A 14,852-nucleotide genomic window follows, 5' to 3' on the forward strand; every position below is an offset into this window, starting at 1 on the left:
CTCTGAGATTGAAGCTGAGGTAGTGAGAAAGAAATGGCGTGAAATAATTGATCAGTGTGTTACAGTCTCAAATACAGTGGCAAACATACACAGACACATTGGAAATATACTATATACAGGGCACACAATACATACTTTTTGCACTTTCGTACATCTGGAACTGTCTGAAATGTGTTAGTTACATATTCCTGGCCTGTGCGAAAAGAAAAGATGCCTCCCAGAACAAGGTCGCCATCCTGGGCCAGTTCAGGTGGTTGTGCGGAGCCTTGCAGGCGGCACACGGCGGCCCCATTCCCAATCAGCAGAACCGAGAGGAGCAGCCTCAATAAAGGCATAGTGGTTATTGGTCACCCAGCCCTGCGTCTCGTGGCGGGGCTTTATCCACCTTCAACAACAAGGAGGGGCTGGACTCAAGCCTCAGGAGACGAAGCCGAACAAGTAAATGTTGGATGTTTTTGTCAGTGAAAATGTAGATTTTATTGTTTTGATTTCACTTTGCAAACTGAAATAAACTTCGGGAAATCATCAAGGAATTATGTATCAGGCATTCATTTGTACTTACTATGTTACACTGAATAAAATGCTGCAAATGAAATGATATACAATAGAAAACATGGTAGAGTAGTACAATAAAAGTCTTGAGTAAAACATAGAATACAGGTGTTTATTTAACAGTTATAATGTAGAAACAATAATGGAAGGAGAACACTTTGGCCACCACACTTTAGTTTACTACCGGATGGATTTATACGAAACTTGGTGAAATCATGCGGTATGGGTCAAGAAGGAACCCATTCAATGTTGCTATGGACACAGATCAGGAGGCTGAATCTGGATTTATTTTTTTCACTTTCTTAACATTGCCAGATGGGGTGTTTTTCAACATTTTTACAGATTTACCAGGGAAGGATTTATTGATCTTGATAAAAAATAAATCATGCATATTAAGAAGACTGATATCTATGAGTTCAGCTTGAGTAAGGTGCTTTACTGTGTGCCATTCTATTTATTTTAGTGCCCCCTTCCCCATAATATTCTTCTTTGTATTCTTCTCTGGTTTGTATAAGATAATATAGCATTTTGGAATAAAAATACAAATGAGGAGTCCAAAACTGGAGGCCAAAATAGCAAAGATTTCCACTGCTACACTGAACTTCCCAGGAGAGCTGACATAGGCTGGAATAAAAGTGATCCAGACTGCGCAGAATATCAACATGCTGAAGGTGATGAATTTGGCTTCGTTAAAGTTATCAGGTAATTTCCGCGCCAGAAAAGCAAGAATGAAACATAAAATGGCCAGAATCCCGATATACCCGAGTACGGCCCAGAATCCGAGAGCTGAGCCCAGCGCGCACTCCAGGATGATTTTGTCCTTGAATTCTTTAAAGTTCTTAAATGGGAAAGGAGGAGAGATTGTCAACCATAAGATGCATATAATGACCTGTATGAGAGTGAACCCTAGAACACTGAGTCTCTGCTGTGCAGGACCAAACCATTTCATCATATTTCTGCCTGGAAGTGTCGACCTGAAGGCCATTAACACCACCATAGTTTTCCCCAGGACACAGGAGATGCAGAGGACGAAGGTGATGCCGAACGCAGTGTGCCGCAGCATGCAGGACCAATCAGAGGGCCGGCCGATGAAGCTCAGGGAGCACAGGAAGCACAGAGTCAGGGAGAAGAGCAGCAGGAAGCTCAGCTCCGAGTTGTTGGCCCTGACGATGGGAGTTTTCCTGTTTCTGAAAAAGATGAGTGCCACGACTGCGGTCATACATGTTCCAAACAGGGACGCCGCGGTGAGCAGCGCTCCCATAATTTCTTTATACGAAAGAAACTCTGCCTCCTTCTTGACGCAGGTGTCCCTTCCCTCATTCGACCAGAATTCAGGATGGCATCGCACACAGGAGACAGAATCTGAAAAGTATTAAAGCAGGTGTGACTTGCCGAGTAGATCGGTTTCATTTCACTGTTCTTTTGATGCATCTACACAAAGTCTACACTATGTCCCTGACATTGGCCATTTACTGTTGTATTTTATGTTTTAGAATAAAAAGACATTCATCTTGTGATTGCCACAGACCTTTTTTCAGGCATCTAACCAAAAGTAGATGCGCAGATATGCTAGATTATTCGCAGGCTTCAGGCTCATTACTGCATAATTCATATTGGTATAACTTTGTTAATTCACTTTTCACATGGGGTCTTCAAATTTGACTTGAAGTTATAAATGCATATAATATATTTAGGTGATTTCTGACACTTTGCTTTGTTTGATATGTTTAATTCACAAATCATTTTTTCATTTATTTGTAATAGAGAAACTACACATTTCCTTCCCCAGGAAACCTTCCCTGATTTGGATATTAGAAAACAGATATATTTCATTTGTTAAGATTGGTACGTGACTCTGACAACTTTGATTTGTGGAACAGCAAAGTGATAAAAACAATGCATTGAACTAGACCTGTAACGTTGCTTATTTCTCCCTCTGCACATCTTAAACAGTCAAAGCAGCAGACAGGTTTTCTTTTCTGGAGAACCTTCCTGGTTCCTGGGGGACATTTCTCACTGCAAACTGACACAGGCACCTGCATGAAGAAAACGACTTTGAGGAAATACACGTGCATTCACTTGTATTCATTTTGATGCAACTACACAAATATACTGCAGGGTATATACTGACGTGTTTTGAGTTCCGTGCCCAGATTAAAGACGTATTGTGCAGATTCAGCTGTTTGTCTGCAGGTAAAGATGCATCATAAAGACCGACTGTGACAAACTCCACAAAGCCATTTTCTGCTCGCTGCCAGTTTATGATTTCATACTCTGCTGCTGGGTCGCCATCTTCATTAAAGTAAACCTCGTCTCCGTCCTTTGTTTTGAACTGAATCCTTCCTATGCGCTGTAAAATCTAAAGAAGACAGATCATAGTTAATGGACATCCTCTATGTCTATCACAGAGAGACTGCTTATAAAAAAGAGTGGAAGCTTTATCTCTTGTGTAAGAACTCACCGTTAATGGATTGAGCTGCACTTTGTCGTTACATGTTTCGTTACAGCCAAGAATGCTATGAAGTGCATGAGCCACAGCATACACTCCTTTGTAGACATTGTTAAATATCGGCATGAGAGACATGTCAGTGAAGCTGTTGTGCACTTGGGTCAGATCTTCATGTCCGGTACATTCTCTCTGGTTCCCTGTGGACTGTTTGAACTTACAGCTGAATAAAGCCTCCCAGAACTCTGTAAACATTTCACTACTGGATGAATTGAGCGGCTTCACATTCAGTATGAACTCTTTCATGCCCCTGACATTTGCTTTGGGGATGGACAGGCCTATGGCACCGTCCAGGATGTGATGCCCATTCATTTCTGCAGTTTGAGAATCAAAGATCCAGCTCTCGCTACCCACCCACTGGTAACCAGTCAGGTTGTGGTGGGACAGCTCATGTATCAGCACATCCATATCCAAGTGAGAGAGAAAAGCAACAATCACCTTAGAGGTGGAAGCCTTTATAAGATTGATTATCTTTAGTATTTTGTCGGGCGGGTCTGTTCTGAAGAAAGACACAGAGTACTCCAGACAGATGCCCAGCTGTCGGGCAGATTCTGTGAATATAGCCATGCCGTTATTTCCGTAATCGTCATTAGTTCTAATGGCTCCAACCCAACTCCAACCAAAGTGCTTGACCAGCTGGGCCAGGGCTCTGCTCTGGAAGTAGTCACTGGGTATTGTTCTGAGGAAGGACGGGTACTTGGTTTTGTCACTGAGACAAGCGCAGGTGGCGAAGTGGCTGATCTAAAAGAAAAAAAGAAATTACCTCTAAAGATAAAGATGTAAAATAGAAAAAAATTCTCTCCTAATTTACTCTAAGCAGCTGGAAAATGATTTAAAAAAGTCACAAGTATTATACATTTAAGAAACGTACCCACCATTGGGATATGAAATGGCCCGATGACGGTAGCTATAGCCATGCACGGAGAGGAGGAGGTTTCTCCCATGATGGCCTGCACCTGTGCAGGTTTGGTACACGGTGTTGCGGAGGGGGCAGATACAACATCGTTACCGTTAGCCAAGGCCAGAGCAACCCTCACACTTCTGGCGATGGAGCCACAGGTATCGTACATTTTATATCCCAGAGAGATGCCAGGCAGTAAATCTGTGGTGTTATTAATCTCCTCGATGGCAAAAAGCATAGCCTGGGCAAACTGGAACCCTCTGAAATTCAAACTTAATGCAAACAGTTATAGATATAGAAACACTACCCTGAATAAAATGCATGGACAACTTCACAGTTTTGTTTCTCAAATCATAATTAATTGTTTGAATATAATAATATAAGTTGAACAAAGCTTTTTTTTTAAGTTGGCCTAACAATTGTATTTTTCTCGTAGCAGTTTAAATGAAAGCCTCTGATGGTTTCAATGCACACAACATCATTTCAATTTTCTTAGTTTGATAATATTTGTTTTAACCTGTTTTCTATCTCTATTCATTTCCTCCAGTAGATATTTTCCAAATTATAGATTTCTACTGTATAATTTACCTGGTGCACTCCAGTGGCAGTGGTTTGTGAGTGTAGGTTTCCTGTCTGTCTTTCCAGCTGCTGTGGAAAGAGAAGATTCCCCCCAACATTATGTCCCCATCCTGAGACAGTGGAGGGTTCTCAGGATCCCCCCTCTGCCTGCACTGCAGCTCCTCAGCCTGAGAGAAGGACGCCACCAGCAGCAGCTGTAAAAGTGCCCACCCTTGTTCCGGCCACCTCTGAATGGACGTCATTCTGCCTTAGAGAAATAAACCACTTGGTGGCATCACATGTGCCACAGTTTAAATCAGACGCTTTGCACTGGTATTTATACATTTATGAGCAGCATATGAAATTATAACAGAACGGTGATGATTCATCGCTCTGGACCGCTCTGGACCTGCGAGGTGGGGCAAGAGGAGGGAGGTGCCAAAAGACAAGAAGAGCTAAGGGTTGTAGCCTTTTTTAAATATATTTTTACTAGTGTGTGTTTCAGATAAGAACATTCACATATGTGCAACTCCCCCCCCCATTTTTAAATAAACTTTGTTTTAATATTATGTGATAACTCATTAAATTTACATTTGCATTAAACAGAATGATAAAGCTAACTGTATATAAAGTTAATAAAAAAATGACTTCAGAGAGGCTCCTTCTAATAACTGTCCAATAATTTCTTTATTACAAATATTCAGTCTCCATCAACAGAAGCATTTGGCAACTTGGCGAAGTGTAACATACTTTAAACAATATCATCATAGCTGTTTTTCATGTTAGGAGTCACACGGGGGAGAGAGTTACTTACACAACAAGTGTAAAAAAAGTTTCTTTTTAATCTCGGTTTTGGACTCCACCATCTGCTGGTTAGCTGCAATTACTCTCCTGTGCTCACCAGGCGGTTCCCTAACTTTGTCTTTCTGATGTTTTCTGATGACTCCTCTGTCTAAATACTTCTGTGCCGGAACTGAACACTTTTATTTATTTTTATCTTCGTATCCTAGCTGTGCACAGAGCGGTGTCCATTTCCTCAGAGTCTCCCCAGACCATATTTACAATTTGATTCACACTGTATCTAATGCAAGAGTGATTCTAATCATTATTTGCAGATGAAAGTTCTCACCCTTCTGGGCTTTAGTATCGTAGTGTGTATCCCAGTGGATGTCTTAGGTTCTGTGGCTTGAACAAATTTGACCCGTTTCATATTAGGTCATGAAGTATATAGTTTATTTATGAACAATACAAGTCACAAAGGAATTATTAATGACTGAATTTATAACAGTTCATACATTAGCAGATCTACATAGAGGCAGAACTGGTTTGACCCAAACTGACATTTGGGCCAACAACGAGAACTCATTGAATCTTTCTATGGGGCTGAAATATCATATGTCATATAATTATCATACAGTGGGTCAAAGTATTTAGTTTGTGTTGATATTTAATTGATGGTTTGTGCTTGTTTATACTTTAAATCATAAATCAATCACAGGGACTGACACATTGTGAACTTATCATGTGTCTGTTATATGTACAGCTTAGTGTTTCATATGATTTATGAAAACTCATAATAAGGGGTGAAGAAAAACACATTTTCATGGAAGTAAAGAGCAACACAAAATCAGTGGATAATTTGTGTAACATTTGAGTTTTATTACAATTTTAATAACACACGCATCATTTTAAATATCCATATATTAATAGGAGGTGCAAAGAAAAATAAATGTATCCAAGCAAGTCACATGAAACCAATTCAGTGCCACTCTCCAGGTCTTGTTTGTGTTTATATATATATTTAGTTTAGTTCAAGTCACATGAGTTAAAGAATATTTTTGTGCAAAACTACAACTTACTTTTACATTTAATCGAAATAAGCAGCTAAGTTATTTCTTATAATTACTGTGCGAGCTGTAAATGTATCTGTATAATATAATAACATTATAATATATATGATTCATGTATAAACTACGAAGAAACGCAGAAAAATGATGATAAATATATTGTTATTGTTGTTATAACAGAAAACTCAAAGAGATCTCAAGGTCAATTTACCCATCAAATGTTTCTTTATGTTTTCCTCAGGTTTTAATAAAATGATGTAGCACTTTGGTAAGAAAATACAAAACAGCATTCCATAACTTGAAGCCAGGATGGCAAATATCTCCACAGCCACAGTGAACTTCCCAGGAGAGCTGACGTAAGCCGGGATAAATGTGATCCAGACTGCGCAGAATATCAACATGCTGAAAGTGATGAATTTAGCCTCGTTGAAATTATCAGGAAGCTTTCGAGCTAAAAAAGCAAGACCAAAACACAACATGGCTAAGAGTCCGATGTATCCTAACACAGCCCAGGAGCCGACAGCTGAACCCAGTGCACACTCTAATATGATTCTGTCCTCGTAGAGATACATATTATTAAAAGGAAACGGAGGATTGATTGTCAACCAAAGAATGCAAATCACAACCTGTATCAGAGTGAATGCCAGAACACTGATCCTCTGCCGTGCAGGCCCGAACCATTTCATCACATTTCTGCCTGGAAGTGTCGCCCTGAAGGCCATTAACGCCACTATAGTTTTCCCGAGGACACAAGAGATGCAGAGGACGAAGGTGATGCCGAACGCAGTGTGCCGCAGCATGCAGGACCACTCAGAGGGCCGGCCGATGAAGGTGAGGGAGCACAGGAAGCACAGAGTCAGGGAGAAGAGCAGCAGGAAGCTCAGCTCCGAGTTGTTGGCTCGTACTAGTGGAGTTTCTATGTGGCAGTAGAAGACAAGTGTCGTGATCATCGTTAAAAAAAGTCCCAGTAATGAAAACGCGGCCAACAGTGTTCCCAGGATTTCATCATATACCAAGAATTCTATTGTTTTGGGGATGCAGGCATCTCTTTGGCCGTTGGACCAATATTCTGGTGGGCATTTCATACAGTGTATTGAATCTGCAAAACGAAAAAACAATGCAGAGAAATGTGTTTTAACAGTCATGAAATTGTGTTTTTTCTGTGTCTCTTTCTCTGCAAATACAGATGTTTTGTCTGCAGTGGTCAACAGCATTTACCTGTTGAATTACTGATCTCTCCTGCAGGACAGGGTATGCAATCATAGCAGCAGACTGGTCGTCCTTTTTGGAGGACCTTACGAGTTCCCTGGAGACAGCGCTCACTGCACACTGACACAGGCGCCTCCTTCACAACCTTCAACAACAAGGAGGGGCTGGACTCAAGCCTCAGGAGACGAAGCCAAACAAGTAAATGTTGGATGTTTTTGTCAGTGAAAATGTAGATTTTATTGTTTTGATTTCACTTTGCAAACTGAAATAAACTTTGGGAAATCATCAAGGAATTATGTATCAGGCATTCATTTGTACTTACTATGTTACACTGAATCAAATGCTGCAAATGAAATGATATACAATAGAAAACATGGTAGAGTAGTACAATACAAGTCTTGAGTAAAACATAGAATACAGGTGTTTATTGAACAGTTATTATGTATAAACAATAATGGAAGGAGAACACTTTGGCCACCACACTTTAGTTTACTACCGGATGGATTTATACGAAACTTGGTGAAATCATGCGGTATGGGTCAAGAAGGAACCCATTCAATTTTGCTATGGACACAGATCAGGAGGCTGAACCTGGATTTTTTTTTTTCACTTTCTTAACATTGCCAGATGGGGTGTTTTTCAACATTTTCACAGTTTTACCAGGGAAGGATTTATGGATCTTGATAAAAAATAAATCATGCATATAAAGAAGACTGATATCTATGAGTTCAGCTTGAGTAAGGTGCTTTACTGTGTGCCATTCTATTTATTTTAGTGCCCCCTTCCCCATAATATTCTTCTTTGTATTCTTCTCTGGTTTGTATAAGATAATATAGCATTTTGGAATAAAAATACAAATGAGGAGTCCAAAACTGGAGGCCAAAATAGCAAAGATTTCCACTGCTACACTGAACTTCCCAGGAGAGCTGACATAGGCTGGAATAAAAGTGATCCAGACTGCGCAGAATATCAACATGCTGAAGGTGATGAATTTGGCTTCGTTAAAGTTATCAGGTAATTTCCGGGCCAGAAAAGCAAGAATGAAACATAAAATGGCCAGAATCCCGATATACCCGAGTACGGCCCAGAATCCTAGAGCTGAGCCCAGCGCGCACTCCAGGATGATTTTGTCCTTGAATTCTTTAAAGTTCTTAAATGGGAAAGGAGGAGAGATTGTCAACCATAAGATGCATATAATGACCTGTATGAGAGTGAACCCTAGAACACTGAGTCTCTGCTGTGCAGGACCAAACCATTTCATCATATTTCTGCCTGGAAGTGTCGACCTGAAGGCCATTAACACCACCATAGTTTTCCCCAGGACACAAGAGATGCAGAGGACGAAGGTGATGCCGAACGCAGTGTGCCGCAGCATGCAGGACCACTCAGAGGGCCGGCCGATGAAGCTCAGGGAGCACAGGAAGCACAGAGTCAGGGAGAAGAGCAGCAGGAAGCTCAGTTCGGAGTTGTTGGCCCTGACGATGGGAGTTTTCCTGTTTCTGAAAAAGATGAGTGCCACGACTGCGGTCATACATGTTCCAAACAGGGACGCCGCGGTGAGCAGCGCTCCCATAATTTCTTTATACGAAAGAAACTCTGCCTCCTTCTTGACGCAGGTGTCCCTTCCCTCATTCGACCAGAATTCAGGATGGCATCGCACACAGGAGACAGAATCTGAAAAGTATTAAAGCAGGTGTGACTTGCCGAGTAGATCAGTTTCATTTCACTGTTCTTTTGATGCATCTACACAAAGTCTACACTATGTCCCTGACATTGGCCATTTACTGTTGTATTTTATGTTTTAGAATAAAAAGACATTCATCTTGTGATTGCCACAGACCTTTTTTCAGGCATCTAACCAAAAGTAGATGCGCAGATATGCTAGATTATTCGCAGGCTTCAGGCTCATTACTGCATAATTCATATTGGTATAACTTTGTTAATTCACTTTTCACATGGGGTCTTCAAATTTGACTTGAAGTTATAAATGCATATAATATATTTAGGTGATTTCTGACACTTTGCTTTGCTTGATATGTTTAATTCACAAATAATTTTTTCATTTATTTGTAATAGAGAAACTACACATTTCCTTCCCCAGGAAACCTTCCCTGGTTTGTATGTTAGAAAACAGATATATTTCATTTGTTAAGATTTGTACGTGACTCTGACAACTTTGATTCGTGGAACAGCAAAGTGATAAAAACAATGCATTGAACTAGACCTGTAACGTTGCTTATTTCTCCCTCTGCACATCTTATACAGTCAAAGCAGCAGACAGGTTTTCTTTTCTGGAGAACCTTCCTGGTTCCCGGGGGACATTTCTCACTGCAAACTGACACAGGCACCTGCATGAAGAAAACGACTTTGAGGAAATACACATACAATATTCACTTGTATTCATTTTGATGCAACTACACAATTATACTGCAGGGTATATACTGACGTGTTTTGAGTTCCGTGCCCAGATTAAAGACGTATTGTGCAGATTCAGCTGTTTGTCTGCAGGTAAAGATGCATCATAAAGACCGACTGTGACAAACTCCACAAAGCCATTTTCTGCTCGCTGCCAGTTTATGATTTCATACTCTGCTGCTGGGTCGCCATCTTCATTAAAGTAAACCTTGTCTCCGTCCTTTGTTTTGAACTGAATCCTTCCTATGCGCTGTAAAATCTAAAGAAGACAGATCATAGTTAATGGACATCCTCTATGTCTATCACAGAGAGACTGCTTATAAAAAAGAGTGGAAGCTTTATCTCTTGTGTAAGAACTCACCGTGAATGGATTGAGCTGCACTTTGTCGTTACATGTTTCGTTACAGCCAAGAATGCTATGAAGTGCATGAGCCACAGCATACACTCCTTTGTAGACATTGTTAAATATCGGCATGAGAGACATGTCAGTGAAGCTGTTGTGCACTTGGGTCAGATCTTCATGTCCGGTACATTCTCTCTGGTTCCCTGTGGACTGTTTGAACTTACAGCTGAATAAAGCCTCCCAGAACTCTGTAAACATTTCACTACTGGATGAATTGAGCGGCTTCACATTCAGTATGAACTCTCTCATGCCCCTGACATGTGCTTTGGGGATGGACAGGCCTATGGCACCGTCCAGGATGTGATGCCCATTCATTTCTGCAGTTTGAGAATCAAAGATCCAGCCCTCGCTGCCCACCCACTGGTAACCAGTCAGGTTGTGGTGGGACAGCTCATGTATCAGCACATCCATATCCAAGTGAGAGAGAAAAGCAACAATCACCTTAGAGGTGGAAGTCTTTATAACATTGATTATCTTTAGTATTTTGTCGGGTGGGTCTGTTCTGAAGAAAGACACAGAGTACTCCAGACAGATGCCCAGCTGTCGGGCAGTTTCTGTGAACGTAGCCATGCCGTTATTTCCGTAATCGTCATTGGTTCTAATGGCTCCAACCCAACTCCAACCAAAGTGCTTGACCAGCTGGGCCAGGGCTCTGCTCTGGTAGTAGTCACTGGGTATTGTTCTGAGGAAGGATGGGTACTTGGTTTTGTCACTGAGACAAGCGCAGGTGGCGAAGTGGCTGATCTAAAAGAAAAAAAGAAATTACCTCTAAAGATAAAGATGTAAAATAGAAAAAAATTCTCTCTTAATTTACTCTAAGCAGCTGGAAAATGATTTAAAAAAGTCAAAACTATTATACGTTTAAGAAACGTACCCACCATTGGGATATGAAATGGCCCGATGACGGTAGCTATAGCCATGCACGGAGAGGAGGAGGTTTCTCCCATGATGGCCTGCACCTGTGCAGGTTTGGTACACGGTGTTGCGGAGGGGGCAGATACAACATCGTTACCGTTAGCCAAGGCCAGAGCAACCCTCACACTTCTGGCGATGGAGCCACAGGTATCGTAAATTTTATATCCCAGAGAGATGCCAGGCAGTAAATCTGTGGTGTTATTAATCTCCTCGATGGCAAAAAGCATAGCCTGGGCAAACTGGAACCCTCTGAAATTCAAACTTAATGCAAACAGTTATAGATATAGAAACACTACCCTGAATAAAATGCATGGACAACTTCACAGTTTTGTTTCTCAAATCATAATTAATTGTTTGAATATAATAATATAAGTTGAACAAAGCTTTTTTTTTAAGTTGGCCTAACAATTGTATTTTTCTCGTAGCAGTTTAAATGAAAGCCTCTGATGGTTTCAATGCACACAACATCATTTCAATTTTCTTAGTTTGATAATATTTTTTTTAACCTGTTTTCTATCTCTATTCATTTCCTCCAGTAGATATTTTCCAAATTATAGATTTCTACTGCATAATTTACCTGGTGCACTCCAGTGGCAGTGGTTTGTGAATGTAGGTTTCCTGTCTGTCTTTCCAGCTGCTGTGGAAATAGAAGATTCCCCCCAACATTATGTCCCCATCCTGAGACAGTGGAGGGTTCTCAGGATCCCCCCTCTGCCTGCACTGCAGCTCCTCAGCCTGAGAGAAGGACGCCACCAGCAGCAGCTGTAAAAGTGCCCACCCTTGTTCCGGCCACCTCTGAATGGACGTCATTCTGCCTTAGAGAAATAAACCACTTGGTGGCATCACATGTGCCACAGTTTAAATCAGACGCTTTGCACTGGTATTTATACATTTATGAGCAGCATATAAAATTATAACTGAACGTGATGATTCATCTCTCTGGACCGCTCTGGACCTGCGAGGTGGGGCAAGAGGAGGGAGGTGCCAAAAGACAAGAAGAGCTAAGGGTTGTAGCCTTTTTTAAATATATTTTTACTAGTGTGTGTTTCAGATAAGAACATTCACATATGTGCAACTCCCCCCCCCCCCCCCCCCCCCCCCCATTTTTAAATAAACCTTGTTTTAATATTATGTGATAACTACTTAAATTTACATTTGCATTAAACAGAATGATAAAGCTAACTGTATATAAAGTTGATAAAAAAAATGACTTCAGAGAGGCTCCTTCTTATAAATGTGCAATAACTTCTTTATTACAAATATTCAGTCTCCATCAACAGAAGCATTTGGCAACTTGGCGAAGTGTAACATACTTTAAACAATATCATCGTAGCTGTTTTTCATGTTAGGAGTCACACGGGGGAGAGAGTTACTTACACAACAAGTGTAAAAAAAGTGTTTCTTTTTAATCTCGGTTTTGGACTCCACCATCTGCTGGTTAGCTGCAATTACTCTCCTGTGCTCACCAGGCAGTTCCCTAACTTTGTCTTTCTGATGTTTTCTGATGACTCCTCTGTCTAATTACTTCTGTGCCGGAACTGAACACTTTTATTTATTTTTATTTTCGTAACCTAGCTGTGCACATAGCGGTGTCCATTTCCTCAGAGTCTCCCCAGACCATATTTCCAATTTGATTCACACTGTATCTAATGCAAGAGTGATTCTAATCATTGTTTGCAGATGAAAGTTCTCACCCTTCTGGGCTTTAGTGTCGTAGTGTGTATCCCAGTGGATGTCTTAGGTTCTGTGGCTTGAACAAATTTGACCCGTTTCATATTAGGTCATGAAGTATATAGTTTATTTATGAACAATACAAGTCACAAAGGAATTATTAATGACTGAATGTATAACAGTTCATACATTAGCAGATCTACATAGAGGCAGAACTGGTTTGACCCAAACTGACATTTGGGCCAACGAGAACTCATTGAATCTTTCTATGGGGCTGAAATATCATATGTCATATAATTATCATACAGTGGGTCAAAGTATTTAGTTTGTGTTGATATTTAATTGATGGTTTGTGCTTGTTTATACTTTAAATCATAAATCAATCACAGGGACTGACACGTTGTGAACTTATCATGTGTCTGTTATATGTACAGCTTAGTGTTTCATATGATTTATGAAAACTCATAACAAGGGGTTAAGAAAAACACATTTTCATGGAAGTAAAGAGCAACACAAAATCAGTGGATAATTTGTGTAACATTTGAGTTTTATTACAATTTTAATAACACACGCATCATTTTAAATATCCATATATTAATAAGAGGTGCAAAGAAAAAAATGTATCCAAGCAAGTCACATGAAACCAATTCAGTGCCACTCTCCAGGTCTTGTTTGTGTTTATATATATATTTAGTTTAGTTCAAGTCACATGAGTTAAAGAATATTTTTGTGCAAAACTACAACTTACTTTTACATTTAATCGAAATAAGCAGCTAAGTTATTTCTTATAATTACTGTGCGAGCTGTAAATGTATCTGTATAATATAATAACATTATAATATATATGATTCATGTATAAACTACGAAGAAACGCAGAAAAATGATGATAAATATATTGTTATTGTTGTTATAACAGAAAACTCAAAGAGATCTCAAGGTCAATTTACCCATCAAATGTTTCTTTATGTTTTCCTCAGGTTTTAATAAAATGATGTAGCACTTTGGTAAGAAAATACAAAACAGCATTCCATAACTTGAAGCCAGGATGGCAAATATCTCCACAGCCACAGTGAACTTCCCAGGAGAGCTGACGTAAGCCGGGATAAATGTGATCCAGACTGCGCAGAATATCAACATGCTGAAAGTGATGAATTTAGCCTCGTTGAAATTATCAGGAAGCTTTCGAGCTAAAAAAGCAAGACCAAAACACAACATGGCTAAGAGTCCGATGTATCCTAACACAGCCCAGGAGCCGACAGCTGAACCCAGTGCACACTCTAATATGATTCTGTCCTCGTAGAGATACATATTATTAAAAGGAAACGGAGGATTGATTGTCAACCAAAGAATGCAAATCACAACCTGTATCAGAGTGAATGCCAGAACACTGATCCTCTGCCGTGCAGGCCCGAACCATTTCATCACATTTCTGCCTGGAAGTGTCGCCCTGAAGGCCATTAACGCCACTATAGTTTTCCCGAGGACACAAGAGATGCAGAGGACGAAGGTGATGCCGAACGCAGTGTGCCGCAGCATGCAGGACCACTCAGAGGGCCGGCCGATGAAGGTGAGGGAGCACAGGAAGCACAGAGTCAGGGAGAAGAGCAGCAGGAAGCTCAGCTCCGAGTTGTTGGCTCGTACTAGTGGAGTTTCTATGTGGCAGTAGAAGACAAGTGTCGTGATCATCGTTAAAAAAAGTCCCAGTAATGAAAACGCGGCCAACAGTGTTCCCAGGATTTCATCATATACCAAGAATTCTATTGTTTTGGGGATGCAGGCATCTCTTTGGCCGTTGGACCAATATTCTGGTGGGCATTTCATACAGTGTATTGAATCTGCAAAACGAAAAAACAATGCAGAGAAATGTGTTTTAAC

General features: G+C 40.5%; 2 protein-coding genes across 2 annotated transcripts; both read right to left on the minus strand.

The window, feature by feature from the left end:
• Positions 1–1,006: 1,006 nt before the first annotated feature.
• On the minus strand, positions 1,007–4,738 carry LOC117773127 (extracellular calcium-sensing receptor-like). Its single transcript, XM_034604826.1, has 6 exons — positions 4,548–4,738; positions 3,934–4,231; positions 3,014–3,799; positions 2,684–2,911; positions 2,465–2,588; positions 1,007–1,914 (listed from the first exon to the last, which is right to left on the minus strand). Exons 1-6 carry the CDS (start codon positions 4,634–4,636, stop codon positions 1,007–1,009), a joined length of 2,433 nt encoding a protein of 810 aa, XP_034460717.1. The 5' UTR covers positions 4,637–4,738.
• A 3,601-nt stretch (positions 4,739–8,339) lies between these two features.
• On the minus strand, positions 8,340–11,987 carry LOC117772756 (extracellular calcium-sensing receptor-like). Its single transcript, XM_034604183.1, has 6 exons — positions 11,884–11,987; positions 11,270–11,567; positions 10,350–11,135; positions 10,020–10,247; positions 9,798–9,921; positions 8,340–9,247 (listed from the first exon to the last, which is right to left on the minus strand). The coding sequence occupies exons 1-6, from the start codon at positions 11,970–11,972 to the stop codon at positions 8,340–8,342; spliced, it is 2,433 nt and encodes an 810-aa protein (XP_034460074.1). The 5' UTR covers positions 11,973–11,987.
• Positions 11,988–14,852: the final 2,865 nt, after the last annotated feature.

The sequence above is a fragment of the Hippoglossus hippoglossus genome, chromosome 13, assembly GCF_009819705.1.
Source record: "Hippoglossus hippoglossus isolate fHipHip1 chromosome 13, fHipHip1.pri, whole genome shotgun sequence".
NCBI lineage: Eukaryota > Metazoa > Chordata > Actinopteri > Pleuronectiformes > Pleuronectidae > Hippoglossus > Hippoglossus hippoglossus.

What these genes read in the sequence shown, in the direction of transcription:
- LOC117772756 (XM_034604183.1), bottom strand. Translation starts at nt 11,972, where the DNA reads ATGTTGGGGGGAATCTTCTATTTCCACAGCAGCTGGAAAGACAGACAG. An exon ending in CTGCCACTGGAGTGCACCAG is followed by an intron (nt 11,568 to 11,883) that starts GTAAATTATGCA and finishes GTTTGCATTAAG; the next exon opens with TTTGAATTTCAGAGGGTTCC. An exon ending in TGCAGCTCAATCCATTCACG is followed by an intron (nt 10,248 to 10,349) that starts GTGAGTTCTTAC and finishes TGTCTTCTTTAG; the next exon opens with ATTTTACAGCGCATAGGAAG.
- LOC117773127 (XM_034604826.1), bottom strand. Translation starts at nt 4,636, where the DNA reads ATGTTGGGGGGAATCTTCTCTTTCCACAGCAGCTGGAAAGACAGACAG. An exon ending in CTGCCACTGGAGTGCACCAG is followed by an intron (nt 4,232 to 4,547) that starts GTAAATTATACA and finishes GTTTGCATTAAG; the next exon opens with TTTGAATTTCAGAGGGTTCC. An exon ending in GGCCATTTCATATCCCAATG is followed by an intron (nt 3,800 to 3,933) that starts GTGGGTACGTTT and finishes TTTTTCTTTTAG; the next exon opens with ATCAGCCACTTCGCCACCTG.